The following is a 17,113-nucleotide window of genomic DNA, read 5'->3' on the forward strand; positions in this document are numbered from 1 at the left end:
CACAGCATTTGTGCTTGAATTTTTTACTATGCCTATATAAACTGTTTTATGGAAAAATTCTTAAAACAGAAATTGTTTTCTTCATATGCATTTTTATTGTTCGGAAATAGTCTTAAAATCTATCAAATTTTGGGCTTAAAAAAGTACTCCTATTTTCATCGCCTCTTTACTTGAAACTCGTATGTTTTGTATCGGTTAGCACAACTATTGCAATGCTATCCACGTCGAAGCATAGGCTGTTTAAAGGTGAGTCGCATATCCCTTTTTGTTGTATATGTATTACTGCGGGTATTGGGAGAATCTCAGGCTGTCATTGCACCCCTGCCTCTGCACCCTGTCCGCAGCTCTCGCTCCGTGAGCTGACAGCTCAGCCGCGCATGCGCAGGGCGTCTCCACTGGCTCGCTCGGTGCTGAAGTTGGGCGGATGGACGGAAAACACCGCTGATGGAGATAAAACGGCAGCATGCAATCTCAACACCCGATACCCCTTATATCCAAATAAACAGCTGTAGCGGCACCCTTTTAGAAGACTGACACCCGAGACAAAAGGGGTAAGGCGACATATGCTCTTTAACGGTCTCAGATGTTCCGCTAGCTTGCCAGCTAACGCGCTAGCTGTTGCCTCTCTGCGCTCAGAAAATCAGGGAGCCAATGCGAAAATAAAATAAAGTGGCGAGTACACTGCGGTGCTCGCTCACCCGTGGAAAACGTCGCTGTTTTAAGTAGCATTTTGCGCATCGCTTTCAATTGCACGGTTCTGACTGTGATGGGAATGCTTTGGGCTTTACCTGCGATGACTTTTAGGAAAGATGCTGTTTCAAAAAACGCGAAGACAGCATTTGTGGGCATTGCTGGAGTATTAGGAGCGTTCGTAAGATGTTACGGACTCTTGACAGCGTTTTTGGTCTTCCGTGGGTCTGACGTATGATATATGTTAACGATTCCGTGATGTCTGAAATGCTTTCTAGATAGGCTGCTCCCTAGAATATGAGACACGGCCACGAATCTGGAGACTCCACATCGCGAGTGAACGAGATGATGATTTTAAATATATCACGAAGCATTGCAAAACATTGCTAGATTTTAGATTTTGGAACTACGCTCCACCTTCGACCTGCTTATACAAGAATTTTCCCACGCTTGACATTAAAATAAGGCGAAAGTCCTTTGTTAATGTTTTATTTAGTGGCCGTACCAGTGGATGTTTTGCCTGCATTCAGCCAACAAGTAACTAAGAGGATTTCCTTCCGGAGGAGGTTGACCCTTCATTCTGATAGAAGTTCCTCCCATTCATTTTTGCTTCTGCTTCTGTGATTATAGGAAATAGATTCTCTGATTACTAAAGTCTTTCGGTGTCAAATGAGGTTGTCAGTGTTTGTCAATTCTCAGTGATGAATTCATGCATTGCAACCAAGCTATAATTTATAAACCAGGTCTAAAGTAGACCCTAATGTTAGTACAACGTTTTTATTATTGAACGCTTGAGTGAAACTTATTAGTTATTTACTCTATTAAAGATATACTTGGGCTGTTATAGATAATGTAAGATTGACTGTGAAGCTTAAAGGAATAGTTCGATTAAAAATGAATATTCTGTCTTAAATTACTCTCTAGTTTTTTCAAACCTAACTCAATTTCTTGGTTTTGGTTGAACACGGAGAAAGATATTTAGATGAATGCTTGTAGTAACCAAACAGTTCTTGGACCCCGTTGGCTACCTGGAAGAATTACAAGTGCCCCCGAACTGTTTGCTGTCCTACATTCTTCCAAATATATATTTTTATGTGTTAAACAGAACGAAAGGTGTAAGGTAATTTTTCCTACTATGGTGGTCAAAGGGGACCGAGATCTGTTTGGTAAGCATTCTTCCAACTATCTTTCTCTCTTTTCAACAGAACAAAGAAATGTATACAGATTTGGAACAACTCGAAAGTGAGTTCATTATGATAGAATTACAATTTTTGGGTGAAGTATTTTTTTTCTCTTTTTGGCAATAAATTCAAGTCTTATGTTTTTTTCTAATACTGATCAGAGTTACAAGTTGAACTACTATTCATGTTTTGGTTAGTAAGCTTAGTTTCGGCACGCACATCAGCAATATAGATTCAAAGCAATTCTGATCTTTCTTTTCTGGTTTGATCTATTTCTTAGATGTCTTATCCTGGATCATTTTGCCCTTGACTCAAGAAGAGGGTTTACCTGCAAATACCAGGTGTTTGAAACCTACCTCCACCCACCCACTGTGTTCTTCATCAGGCATGGTTAGAGAAGATACAAGAGGACACAATTTGTATTCCAGCACTCTGTCGATCGCAACTTTTGACATTACGTCATGATTTTCTTACCTGATCTCCGGTTGGATAGCTGCTAATTTGCATGGTAAGTTAGGTGTTGTTGTCTCCTCAGTCAAAACATTTATTAGAAAAAGCATGTGAAAAATAATAAAACTGTGTATTCATAGCGTTGATGTGATGCAGTGCAAGGTGAGAAATGTGGGTGAAACCTAGGGCCTCTGTGTGATTGTCACATGTATTGGATCTGCGGTGTGACATATCTGTCCAGCTAGGCATTATGGGTAACGGCTGTTGGAGGCTTCTTTTGTGCAGCCAGCCATGGCCTATGCTATGCATCACTTGCTGCCCTGGAATGTGTATAGGGAAGTGCACAAGGGTGCACAAGACTTCCAATAGGATGATTGGGTTAAAGGCGGGACAAAAGCGGCTTTTTGCGCGCTCACACACATAAACATTTTCACACGCTGCAATGTAAATCAAGAGTGTTGACTGTGATGTATTTTAAGCAGGGCGGTGAGCACTCAAAAGCCTGTTGATAGAAATATGCATAATTAAAGAAATCTCTGGAAAGTGAAAAGCTCATTTTTATATCAAGGTACTTTAATGGATGCTTCTAATGATTTAGTTAATTTAACACTGCATAATTCATTTTTGTCTGACGGAGATTAAAACAAGGTAATGTTCAGTCAGTGGTCGACCCATATAGGTTTTTAAGATAAAAAGTCAATGGGTTTGCTAATAAAATACAGAAATGTGTGATATACTATACAGACCATTTCATCGGATGCGCGCCTGAACTGCAGTTAACTTCCGGTCTATGTTTGTTTATCGGTCTGCTAGTTTTATATAATAAAACTATTTAAATTGATTTAATTTATTTTTAAATGAATTGATATTATTATTTTATTGTATAATAATTGTATGAAAGAAATGATTTGTTAAATTTTGTTGTTTGTAAATTTTATTAAATAAATTAATAAATTCGTAGAATTATTTCGTTGAAATAGTTTTGACGCATTTAAAGAAACCGTATGGGACATTGACATCTAGTGGTTGAGCTTGATATCACAGTCTAAATTCAAAATATTGGCGAGGCAAGCTCGGTTTCTTTTGCTTGTTTTCAGAAATAATCTACAGGCACTCTTATTATTTGCCAATGTGTACCAGATCTTAAGTCCACGAATGCGTGCATGCACACTAACGTTTCTTTATGTGGCTGCATTCAATCTGTCTATACAAATAGTATTTCATTCCAACCAAAAAAGGCCAAATGTACTGTATATACGCACATGTGAACGCACAATAAATGTTAATTAACACATTTTCGGTATGTCTCCCAATTACTGTAATTACGAAGTTTTCTGAATATTATTATCGGCATCAGCCATTAAAAACCCATATCGGTCGACGGCTAATCAAAACATCAGGATTCTGTGTTGTTGATCTGTTGTGTTGAGCTATCACTAGTTTTTAGCACCCAGACATTTTTTAGCTATGCGTGTTAATACCGAACATGATTTCCTATAAAATCTGATAGTTTACCATTGAAATATCCATTCATGGATTATGGCTTTTCCCTAAATATAGTGACAATTTATAGTGACATGTTCTGGCAAGGTATGGTGGATGTGAACAAAAGAACCTCTCAGTGTGTTTTGCATAATCATGATGCATGTTTTCCATGGCCTGGCCCTAAATAACTAATGGTAGTTATCATTTTCATATTTTGTTTATATGACTCCCCATCAGCATAAACTCTCTAAACGGGTGCTCACATTCCACCCCTGACACATTGGGCTTTCATCAGAGCTGGTTATCATAAATCCTTTAAGTTTTAGAGATGAATTTGGAGGTAAGATAATGTTTAAGAGCTGTACTTTATCTTTTTTCTGTAGGCATTACTTCCAATATACGATATTATTATGGTTTATTTACACAGAATATTAATGTAATTATGTTTCTTAGCTCAAAGATTTGTCTTCTAGAACATCAATACATTGTGACACTGATATTGTAGCACTCTCTGGTTACAACATACAATAATATTGTTATTCTTTGTGTTTAAATATAACTTGAATTATACAAGCAACTAAACAAGTATTTTTAACAAATTAATACACAAACATGAGCATTGCATGTTTTTCACAACAAAGCAGTGCATCATTTTCATGTTAATGTTTTCCAATAGTAAAATGAGAGCAGAGATTATGGGGTTACATAATATATCAATTTTAATATTGTTTTTTATTTATTACAGTAGGCTGTTCTCTGCATTTCAATCAGCGGTGATCTTTAAATTATGCACCACATGATGCAACAAAAAAATCATCCAAACAAACATCCCATGTTATGTCATTCAATGAGCTATTTACCAGTGCCATACTGGGAAATTATAAATTGATACCTTTCCAGAGATCCAGTATGTCTGTCTATTGCCTAGACTGTTTGTCTGAACATATTTGGATCAGATATCTAGGTGATGTGATACGTTGTTTGTGCTGCCAAACCGTGACAAAAGCTTGCTTTCCAGAAAGCTTTGAGGTAAAATGAACAAATTGTTGTAGTCATGGTGTGAGGCATCATGTTTACCAGTGTTTCCCTGTCTTTGATGTCACTTTGAATAGAATAATAATGCAACTCCTGTTACTAAATTTGTGTCACATAAATGAGGTTACGCAGGAGTGAAAAGCAACACAGATTTGTTTATCTTTGTCAAATAACCAGGGCGGTATGTTAATATTTTTTTGCACATAGTACCGGTTTTAAAGTTTTGTAGGACAGACCAAACAGTTGTAGGCACATGTATGCATCTGTTATCGTTTTCTTTAAAACAGGTGATCACATAAATAAAAAGGCAACTGAAAAAGGTCATTAACCTTAACAAAATTTGTTTTTCCTATAACGGTTTTCAGAGTTTTGTATTTTCAGTGCTCCAAATACATTTGTCCATAAAAACATTGTATACTATAGTTTTTATTTACAACAGTAGACTGCAGTAAAATTCTTGTGTTCTATAGTATATTTGAAGATTACTTTAGTAAATATTAAAGTATACTATAGTGTTTAGTACAATTTATACATTTACTACAAGTTATTCACATTATTTTCTGATTCAAATTAAGCAGACTTTTATTTTGGCGGGTGGTCGTGAAGACGCTTGAGCTTCGACTTGTTTGACATTAGCTTCACACAAACAGTGTAATGCTCGTAAAATAAACTTAGAACATCTCTGTGGATGAAGTTCATGTGTTCTTTTTTTCTTGTATTGTAAAATACAGACAAATCCACGAGTGTCACACTTGTAACATGTTAAAATGTGCAACTAATTCACTCATAGACACGCAGAACAAGCAGCGAACATATTTAAATTTCGTGAATCTTTCCATGTTTTCCATCTTGTAGTAGATCATAGGGCTCTAGATTAATGGACTCAACGCAGCCGGAAATCAAGTTTCACTGGCAAAATGAAAATAAATAGTGGTGCGCCATTAGTTAACTGCACACGAACAAGCACAACGACAAACGCACTTCACACAAACAAGCACCTCTGTCAAATGCACTTTCCAAACTATATCGCACGCATGCTACACTATTACATTTATTTGTAGCACAGATCGATATTTTTCAAAACATGTGTACATCCCTGCCAATAACTAACCCTAGCAAGGCTGTAACAGACCTTAATTCTTATGTTTAGTTCCAAAGCTCTTTAAGATGACCGTATAGTGTCAAATATAATTTTACAGTGCTTCTGTTGTGCCGTGACCACATTAAACTGTGAAGCAGAATAATCAGCCGAGTGTTTCAAGGACATGTTAATGGTATAGTGATGGATCATCCAGAGAAGGGCAAAGCTCACAACAACAATAACACAATTATTTTCATAATGGAGGACTTCTAGGAAATCTGTGAAATTAAAAAAGCATGATGTGGTTGATCCATTGCATGTTTTGCTTTTAAAAAGCCAGTGATACATGTTGTAGTTTTTTTATACATTAAAGTGATTATTGGGAGAAGATCAACAAAGCAATATTCAGCCAATACAGTACACTTTTTCTTAATACATCTCCCGTTGTTTTTCTTATGACAATATTAAAGAGATAGTTGACCCAATAAAAATTCTGTCATTATTTACATAGCTGGCACCCATTTACTTTGATTGTATGAACACAAAACCAGTGCAAGTAAATAGGTGCACGTTAACAATATTCTTCAAATTATCTTCTGTTGTGTTCTGCGGAATACAAAAAGTCTTGCAGGTTTGAAATGACAAGAGTCTGAGTGTAAAATGACAGAATCTTAACTTGTGTGAACTCACTTTAAAGGCATAGTTCACACCAAAATGAAATTTCTGTCATCATTTAATCGCCGTCTTGTCGTTTTAAATCTGTATGACTTTCTTTCTTCTGCAGAACACAGAATAAGATATTTTGAAGGATGTTGATAACCGAAAAGCGATGGCGATGACTTCTATTGTATGTATTGACACAAAAACAATGCAAGGGAATGGCCTGTTCGGTCAACAACAATTTTCAAAACATCTTCTTTTGTGTTCTGCAGAAGAATGAAACTTATACAGGTTTGATATGACAGGAGGGTGAGTTAATGATGAGAAAAAATTCATTTTTGGGTGAACTATCACTTTAAGGTATTTTGAAAAATAAAAACAGGAAACAACAGCCATCACATTTTCACAATACATTTACTTCCCTAAAATAACTGCTGTCACATTTTTTCGTTAGAGTATGTGACATCCCGCACTACCGTTATGTGTATGTTCATCTCTCTCTGTCTCTCTCTTCTCATACAGTTATTATACAAACTAATTTAGCATCTTGCCAGAGGAATGAATGTGTTATCTATCTGTCTGTATCTGTGTGTCTCTCTCTTCTTTTAACCCATTTTAACACATTCCTGTTCATTTCAGTGAAATGAGCATTCAAAAGTAGTGCAAGATACATGTTCAGGTGTATTTTAGTGATCATTTCCACTAGAAATTCATTTCATTCTCGTGATGTTTTTAAGCTCTCAAACGGCATCTGTGAGAGATTAATCTGGGCTTTTAGTTTTCGATCAGAGCTCAATTCTGAAAGGGTCATGTAGAGCAGTGTAAAAAGAACATATGCAATGCAAATAATATAAAGCATATAATATAGTTTTACTTAAAGGTGTTGTGCATAATTTTTCTATGGACAGACATGCAATATAATATACATAACTATGTGTTCTTAGGTATATAAAGAGCTTACATAAAGAATTGTTATGTCTTTATTACCTTAGAATGAGCTATTTCTATCTACATATACCGCGGGTCCCCTAACATAGAATTCACCATGTTGTTTCTAAAGTAGCCTTTAACGGACAAACGGCTCTACAGTTTCTTAAATACGTTATCTCCTTCGACAAAGAAGCAAAAACGTGACGACATCTTAGTTCTGTGTCAGCCACGGTAGTGCTTTGAAAAAGAGTGGTAGAGTGAGCCATTGGTTGCAATTCACAACCTCACCACTAGATGCCGCTAAATTTCAAACACTGAACATTTATCTGAATACTAAGAAAGCGTCTTATCTGTTGCTTTTCAAAAGCTGTACATCCATATCAATTAAGAAGCAATGAATTCTATTTAGACATATCTGTAGGTAACAAGATCTTAATACTTACAAAGATTTCAAGCCCACGCTGTTGTTTCTAATGAGACGTGTGTCTCCACAGCCTCAAAGTGTGAGTGGAGTTGAAATGAGGAAAAGGCAGCAGGGACGCATTGAAGGACCCCCGCAGGCGCCTGGTCACCCGAGGCCTAATACCTGCTGTCTGTGCTGGTGTGGATGCTGCAAGTGCCTCTGGTATGTAGATATATGGCAGATGAGAATTGTTTAGGAATGAGTTGTTGTTTTCAGGCCTACAGGTACGTGTCAGTTTTAACCTAGTTAAATTTAACAACGTGGTTATTGTCACTATCACTATGTATGTATTTTCTACATGTTCCTCATATATGTGTAGGTTGGTTTCTGATATACATTTATATATTCATGCATTTGGCAGATGCTTTTATCCAAAGCGACTTACATTGCATGATACTATACATTTGTATTTGAGGATGTGCAACCCTGGGATCGAACCCATGACCTTGGCGTTGCCAGCACCATAATCTAACCAATGAGATACAGGAAAGCTTGACATGCAGTACTTTTTGAGGCAGATACAAATCAGATTATTAATTCTAAATCTGAATTATGAAAAAGTACTCTTAGTTTATTCTTGGTAACGAATAAACAATAAAATTCTCTCATCACATGATGCACCCACAAATAGACGTGACCTGCGACATGTTTAACTTGTAATAATAGGTTGTTGTGTTTCTTATAGAGTTAAATAAGGTTGTTAAAAGTGTTGAAAGACAAAAATCAGCTACAGTTTGAGGCTGAGCCGTTAAACAGATAAAGACAGTGAAAAACATAGCACAGCTCGCAGGGGCCTTTAAATAGCATGAATGAATACAAATATTACATGAAATAAAGAAAACATTGAGGAGGCCGTACAAACCCCAGTTTGTAACCTCGGGATTCCACAACCGCCGCCCCCTCCTCCCCACTACACGCTGGCATTATCTTCTCAGTAAACGGCTATTTCTGTCCCACATCACATGCCAAACAGCTGTGTAGTACATGTTATATATTTAGAGTCTGTTCAGCGTGTCGGAGCCCATGGCGAACAATCTCAATAAAGAGACTTGGAATGAGAAACAGAAGATCTTCATCTGGAAAAAATCCCAAACACTAAGAAACATGATCTGATAAAAATAAAAACTGCAATTTAATGTTTGAGTTCTGGGTTTCATCTGGAATGAAGCTAGACCTCAAAATCGGTATTAACCATACAGCATAACATTGTATGGGTGATCAGATGACACCGTGACTGTGTCTAACACTTGTCTTCTCACCCCAGGAATGAAGACCGGCGAGAACGTTCAGAAAGGCAAACATGTACAAAGATGGATAGCATAGAGGCAACAGAGGAACAGTAAGTTGTTATCTATTATTGTACTGGGACAAAATGTTTTGTGCTGTGTATTGTGCATCTGTTACATGTGTATGCATTCTCAAAATTAGCAACTTAAAAACGAACCGTTTTTTTTATTTGTGCTGTCTTTTCTATTATGGTGTTAGACAGATAATACTAGTGCCATTATAAACAAGCTCATGTCATTACTTTGTATTAAAGAAAGATGCTCTTCTTTCTTTTCTGACAAGAATTTTTGTGTTTTTCTTGGCTTTTTCAAGTGAAGTGGTATTGGAATTAATCTGGCTTTGAATTGTGAAAGTAATAAATTTGATTCTATCACATTAAACACTTCTACATTCAATTATTGGTCAAACATTACAAAGTATTGTATTGTCAATACATTAAAGTTAACGAAATACTTAACCAAGTGGTATTTTTATTATTTTTCCTAGTTTCTTTCCTAGCAGAATTGTGTAATTCCATTTCCATGTACCTTATTTATTAATACCAAAAATATAGTTAAGGCCTAAGGACTTCATACATGTAGTTTGTAGTACTTCTTTTCATGTCACGCATGTTTTCAGGCATCCCACACTGGACGAGGTGATCGCCTGGTCCCGGAGCTTTGAGATGATGATGCGCTCTCCAGAGGGGAGGGATGTTTTCAGGGAGTTCCTGCGGTCTGAGTACAGTGAGGAGAACCTGCTGTTCTGGATTGCTTGCGAGGAAATGAAGAAGGAGACCAACCCATCAGCTATTGATGAAAAAGCCAGGATCATTTATGAGGACTATGTTTCTATTCTATCACCTAAAGAGGTTCGATCTATTCATATGCTGTACATACAGCCGTGGAAAATTAAGAGACCATTCCGAGTGTTCTTTTAATCAGCATTTCTAGATGTATTGTCAACATTCCAGTCAATTGTTTGTTAAATTTCAACAAAATCAAACCCTTTGGAGTGACATAAAGTCATCCAACATGTGAAAGACTATCCAAGTTATCACATAAAATCCTAAAATAAATATAGAAATATTACATTGAATATTACATTTATTTATATTTAAAGTATATGAACTTGTTTTTGCAGTATTTGAGGTCTAAAAAAACCCACAGCATCTTCTCTGTTATTTTGACTTGTTTCGTTTTATGCAAATAAATGCAAAGAGAAACAATATTTTCATGGAACATTTGGGAGAAATATTACTAGTAGTTCACAGAATTAAACAAAAAACAACATTTTACCTTAACATGGAGCTATAAATAGTCAATTCAGAGAAAATGAAAATAACTTGAAATGGTCTTTCAGACGTTACAATGGCTGTATGTATGCGATTTACTGCACATCATTTTTATCGTTCGCGATCGTTTTTACTTTTTTATTTTGGCGCATTTCCGAGCTTAATTTAATTTGGAATGAGAAAAATAGTGGGCGTGGCTTTCATCTTTGTATAAAAACAGCCGTTGCATTTTGAAATGGAAATGGTTGCAGACTGACAGTTGAAGGGTAGGAGTTCAGTTAATGAATGCTTCGCCCAAGCTGTCTAAAACCGTGTCTACACCGGACGTGATAGGCGATTATACGTGATAGAATTATAATGCGTTTCTAATGTCTTTTGTCGTGTCGGGTCGCGCCTGTCACGTCCGGTGTTAGATGGATAGTCATAGGACGGAAGTGCTTTTTCAGATTTTAACTGAATTTTAAAAGATAATGACCCACATTGATAAACTACTCGATAATAAACGTTGCAATATTTCATGAAAAAATAGGCATTACAATTTTTTATTTCACTGGGACTTTAAATTATTGCTATAATAAATAAATGCATGTAAATATTTCCTAAATAAGTATACATGTATGTTTATGTTTTATAAAAGCAAAATTAGATGTATATTATGTAAACACACACTTTTATTCTGGATGCAATTAATGGTTTGACAGCCCCCTTTTCAGATATTGGTTTGATATATAACTTATTTAAAAAATGCAGACCTCTGAATTTAGGCAATGATCATTCCTTTACTTGTGACATAATAAACAAAGTGACGTACGTTTCTTGTGGGTCTGCAGGTCAGTTTGGATTCACGGGTGAGGGAAGGCATCAACCAAAACCTGGCGGAGCCCAGCAGTATGATGTATGAGGAGGCTCAGCTCCAGATCTACACCCTCATGCACAGAGACTCCTTCCCTCGATTCCTCAACTCATCTGTTTACAGGGATCTTCTCAACACCAAGAGAACCTGCTTAGACACCTAGGTTTCAGCAAATACACTTGAGACAAAAAAAAGCCCCAAGGTGCCACTTTTTCAAAAGGTGTGATGTTTCTTATTTCGAGAGCGAGTAGTTAAGCAATTCTGAGCATCCACTAGTGACCCTGTTCAGTTGTGTTTAAGTGCCAATATGAGCTGCTCAGGCAACTGTGACAGAAAAACATGTCGGAAAAACCGGACAGATCCATAGTTTTCATATTCACCCGCTTTGTCAAACCTCTCTTTTCCCTCTTCCAGTTTACCTCACTGTCAGCTGTTTTCTTTCCTTTTCTCCTGATCCTTTCCGTCTTTTAGATGTCTGAGGACAGCTGTTTTCAAAAGCGATAGATGTTGAGCTAGACAACATGATCTTTGCATGATACAAGGTTATGGAATTTACTCCAGTTTGACAATTAAGCCTGGACTACAATGTTTTTTTAATTAAAAAAGGTGTTTTTTATGCTGTCACGAGGAGAGAACATTGTAAAGCTCTCGCAAGCGAAGGGAATTTTAGCTGTGCCAATTGTTTTTTAAGCAGAAGCTGGGAAGCGCAATCGCCGTCTTGCCGTACAAACTCTTTTCGCGTGTCGACAGTTGTTTAACTGGGGAACATAAGGGCTAGCTAGTGTTGTGATTGGGCAGCTAAATGAATCATGAACATTTCTTTCTCACTGCAAAAATCACAATGCCTCGACACTGAATAAGTGCATAAAAGCTGCTGACGCTGGTGACAACACGGTTTATTGTGTAAGTCGTCCTGGCCCTCCCAGTCCATCACTAACCGAGAGAAGCACAGGTACTTTAGGTCATGGGCTGTAAGCTTCGCTGGATTGAAAGAATAACTCACCCACCTTCTGGAGGTTTTCAAAACAACTTAGAATTGTCTTTCACATTAAAGAAATGTATTTTATTAAACAAAAGTGTAGTGAACACTTTGCCTTGTTTTTGAGCGTGACACAGTAGATCTATTTCAAATAAATAGCTGAGACTGCTCGGATGTTTTTTCTCAGAGGTGGCGTTACGGAAGATTAAGTGAGATGCGGTGTGAAAGGTCTTTTTGGACCGATTTGAGGGCCTGCCAATCGAAACGAACGCCCACCTTTGTTTTAATGCTGAAATACTTATTTATCAAACCAAGAAAAGTCAATCTTTTTGTAATACTTTTTCCAGCATGCGTTTATTTTGTTGTGTCATGTACACATTGCAATACTCAACCCGAAGGATGTGAACCACCGCGGGTAGCGTCACGTTGAAGAGACTGAAGATGATTTTCCTTTAGAGGTTTAAACTTGCGACCCTAAGACGGTTTCTTCAGCTCCGTGTCGTTGGATTCAACCTTGAATGTTGCTGTTCAATTTTCTAGAAATGTATGTGCTATTGCAGTTGCAGCAGCCAGTGCATGAAAACACAGTATCTAAAAAAATACCAGTGTTAAACCACTTTCTCACCTTTTAGCTGAGTAGTTCAAGAGTGAATTGCATTTAAACAGACGTTTTTGGTCACCGTACCCAACCTGAAAATGTCACTTTCTCTGACTTATTGTGCCAATGAATGAACCAAGGTTTCTTTAGTAAATAATGATCAAGTTGGTTTGTTGTTGGGTTTTCTTATATTGGTGCTCTGACAGTTAAGTGCCATTCACTCTGGAGGTTTACCAGATTCAAATGAAGACCTTTGATCACTTTGCCAAGTGCATAAATATCCTTCTTTAAAATATTTGTGTATTTGAGCATCAGCCAATGTGAGTAGGTCCTCAGTTTATGTTGTTTTATGAAGACATACAACCTAGTAGTTTACACACACACACTGAAGCAGCGAACCATCATGGGACGTTTGGTTTTCCCATATTTCTAAAAGAAAGTTATTGAATTTTCTTGTTTGTTTTAAAGGCAAAAACATTGTCATTAAAGAAATGAGCAATAAATCAAAATTGTCTTGCTCCACAGAACGACACTGCATGTCATTTCGTGAAGTGTTTAACTATTTTTGAGGGGGGATCAGAGCTTGACACAACTGACAAATAACAAGTAGCATGTTGTTGAAAATTTCATGATAGGTGTCGATGACAATTAATGCGCATTTTTATGAAATGACTGTATCAATCAGAACATGAAACAATCCAACATGTGAAACCATTGAACTGAGTAAAGATTCAGTTGAAATTTAGATAATCATAATGTGTTCGATTCAGTCACAAGAAAAATGTGATACAAAGAGGTATCTTCAATCAAAGTCCTTTCTCAAATATTTGATGCCATGAAATCAGCAACTTTCTACAGGCAGTTATCAGTAGTATTTGATTAATGTACATATCATAAAAACAAAAAGTGGTAAATGTGTCCCATTTTTTGCAGTTGAAGATGAAGGCTGAGCTACTGCCACATCAGTGTTTATTTTGTAAACAACCTAAAATGCCATTACATGTATGATTCAAAGTCCTGCAAATGACAACAATTCTGACATTATTACCCACATGATTGGATTATTATACAGCATTAAGCAAGAAAATATTAAAGTTTGTGCCATTTAGAAAGAGCCATCATTGAGAGTAGTTATCTGTTTTGACTAAAGCATCTTTATGTCATTTTTGCTGCTAATGTTCTGATTTTAATGGGTAAAGGAGTTTTCACATGACGGCTGTCGTAAAGATCCTCTAACAGCTCTTTTTAATGTATTTTTCAGCATGGTTTGACTTGGAAAAAACACACTTTCTTGCCAAAAGGCTTCTTTTGTAAGAAAATGAAGTGAAGCCTGTGTTATGTGATTCTAGGAGTGTTGTCTCTTTTAAAGCCTTTTCATTGGTTTTCACTACCTCTCCTGATGCTTGGTTTTTCTCATCCAGCTGTTAATGTTTAATGTTGTTTATTTTGATATACTTGAAGCCTAGTACTGTAAATGAGGTGTAGTGAGGGTTTATGAGGAGTAGCAATTTCTTTGTTTGTTTGTTGAATTCTTTTCAGCATAGTTATGATTATACACACACAAAGAATTCAGGAAACATCATATTCAAGGGCTAATCCCATATTGCCTATGCAAATATCCTAATTGTCATATTGGAGTCGTGGGTGACTGAGGAATGTTTTCCTGAAACTGGGTGGAACACTGGTTTACATTTGTCCATTTCTGTTATTTCTTAGTCGCTATATATTTAAAATCCTTCTTGATGAAAAAGCTACTCGATTAAGATTGAAATAAATTTGTGTTGTGTCTACTGTGGGTGCGTTTTGACATCTTGACAGGTTGACGGTTGACTGTAGATGGAAATGCATACAGAATGTAAGGTTCTGTTCGTGCTGATTTATCTTTGAGTGATGGCAAACTTGGAACAGGTGACATAATTGAATGATTGGTGAATGAAGCGAGTGTTTATTCTTGTTTTTAAGGGTGCTTCAGTCCTTTTTAGGAAAGATTGAAGGGCTACTTTGGGCACTTGGGATATGCTTTCCAAGAACAAGAATATCTACCTCTTGGTTCTCTTCATTCCATTAGCGTGATATAGATGATATAGCTTTGACAAAGAAGTAGCTTACGCACATCTTGATTTGTTTTAGACTCTAAGTAAAGAGCCACAGAGGTGAACGAGGAAGCAAACAGATTTTTAGCGAATTCTTCGTTTTTTGGCTTTAACCTTTGTTCGGTTGTGCCCAATCAAAGACACAGTTTCTGTGAAAGAACCTAGTAAGGACATAAAGATTTTGACCCCTCCCTTAACAACATTCGTTTATTTCAATGTCAGCTACAACACTTTTGTAACTTGCATGTGCTTACATTATGTAATTTAAAGATAAAAGCTGTAATTGTGACAGATATGTTTACGGCTCTCAGTAGCACTATTACATTAAACAAATATGAAACAAATATGATTATTCATAAGACATAATTTGATTTGTTCAGTCATGTAGAGTAATGTGAATTTTAGTGACACCGTTGCGATGATCCCCAAGATTTAGGAATATTGGAGCAAGGAGAAAGGCTTCATGTATTTTTTTTTTCAATTTTATACGTTACTGTTTTTCTTTAATTTGTCAAGTCCCTTTCACCGTAACATTAAAGACACAAGGACAGCGATCAGGTAACAGTTTTAATTCTTCACTGAATTTAATCATGCACATTTTTCTAGATGGATTAGTTTATCAAGTTTCCAATGGTGTGCGATGATTTGGCCTATTGAATTATCTGTAGGATTGTTGGGTTTACCATGATGAAATTTGATAACATAACGTAGTATTGTTGTGCCAATACAGCAAACAACATACTTGTCTCATCAGAGCTGTTTGTTTAATAATAATAAAAAAACCTAAAGAGAATAAGCATTTGGACGACATTGAAGAGACAAAAGTTTAGACAACTGGATACATATTCGGTGAGAATTGTGAAGTTCTGTTAGAATGTGATGAAGAATTATTACAATTTTAAGGCAGTGAACTCCCTCATCACAGTTTATCACAGTCACCCTAAAGTGCCTTGAATGTTTAGGCCATGAGCTATAATTTCTGTTTTAAGTGTGAAATGATAGCGTTTTAACCTTTCATTGTCCTCTGCAAAAAATAGAATATCACTCTTGTTTTTCAACATCATGATCACAATGGCGTTCTATATTCTGTGGTGCTTATTATATGTCACATTATGAAATCTCAAAACTTTTTTATTCCCAGTGTCAGCTCATAATCTGTAGATTTTGTATCTTTGCCCTAGGATACAGACTTTGTTTTATCCTTGTATCAGACACAGGTCAAGTCTTCACTGAAGGCATTCTTTAGAGCTGTGTCCTGATCTCCTCATTAATGTTGATTTATAAATCATCTATTTTAATAGAAAATATGAAAATAATGATCTAGTATTCACATTTCTGTTGTTTTTTAAGTCCAGAGGACAAAATATAAATTAATGTAAATTGTAACTCATAGAAGTACATATAATTTTTATATTTGGCATGCTTTTGCTGCTCAAAATAGATTATTTAACACAATACTATAGTATATGAAGAAGTTCTGCGATCTGCAGACGGTATCATTTAATCTTTTGGAGTAGCTTTTGAAAGTGATAAAAAAATAACAATTTCTATTACAGATGATCACATTTAAATCAGTTCTTTGTGCAACTTTGATGGGAATCACCTGATAGTAATAAAATTAGGTTACTTTAAGGTGAAGTAGATTAGCTGAAGAGCAGCAGTACTGATGTACAAGTTTATTAATACCTAACCTGCGAGGATGGTTAATTTCAGACCACATGTACTCCTGCATGAACAATATTAAAAGAGAGAAAACATGTACTTGTAGACATCAAATAAAGTGACTTAAAATATGGTGCTTTTTCTGTCTGTCTGTCTGACACATAATAACATACTGTGATACATAGCTGAAGAACAAATTAGCAGCATGGTTTGTGGAACGACACTGACATAAACAATTTCTTCTTCTTTTTTGACACATTTAAACTATTTCCTGACATTGTAACATGTACGTAATAGGTAATAAATCTCTCTCATGTACCTTCTCTGGATCGGCTCCACTTATGTGCAAATTATGAAGCCATCTTTAAGAATCGCCTGAAAACGCATCTCTCC

The 17,113-nt window shown here is 36.2% G+C and overlaps 1 protein-coding gene across 1 annotated transcript; it reads left to right on the plus strand.

The window, feature by feature from the left end:
- The first annotated feature begins 396 nt into the window (after nt 1–396).
- rgs17 (regulator of G protein signaling 17) lies at nt 397–16,851 on the plus strand. Its single transcript, XM_056761166.1, has 6 exons — nt 397–551; nt 2,152–2,379; nt 8,007–8,137; nt 9,240–9,314; nt 9,881–10,112; nt 11,366–16,851. Exons 2-6 carry the CDS (start codon nt 2,377–2,379, stop codon nt 11,549–11,551), a joined length of 627 nt encoding a protein of 208 aa, XP_056617144.1. The 5' UTR covers nt 397–551; nt 2,152–2,376; the 3' UTR covers nt 11,552–16,851.
- Nucleotides 16,852–17,113: the final 262 nt, after the last annotated feature.

This window comes from Triplophysa dalaica, chromosome 11, assembly GCF_015846415.1.
Source record: "Triplophysa dalaica isolate WHDGS20190420 chromosome 11, ASM1584641v1, whole genome shotgun sequence".
NCBI classification, from domain to species: domain Eukaryota; kingdom Metazoa; phylum Chordata; class Actinopteri; order Cypriniformes; family Nemacheilidae; genus Triplophysa; species Triplophysa dalaica.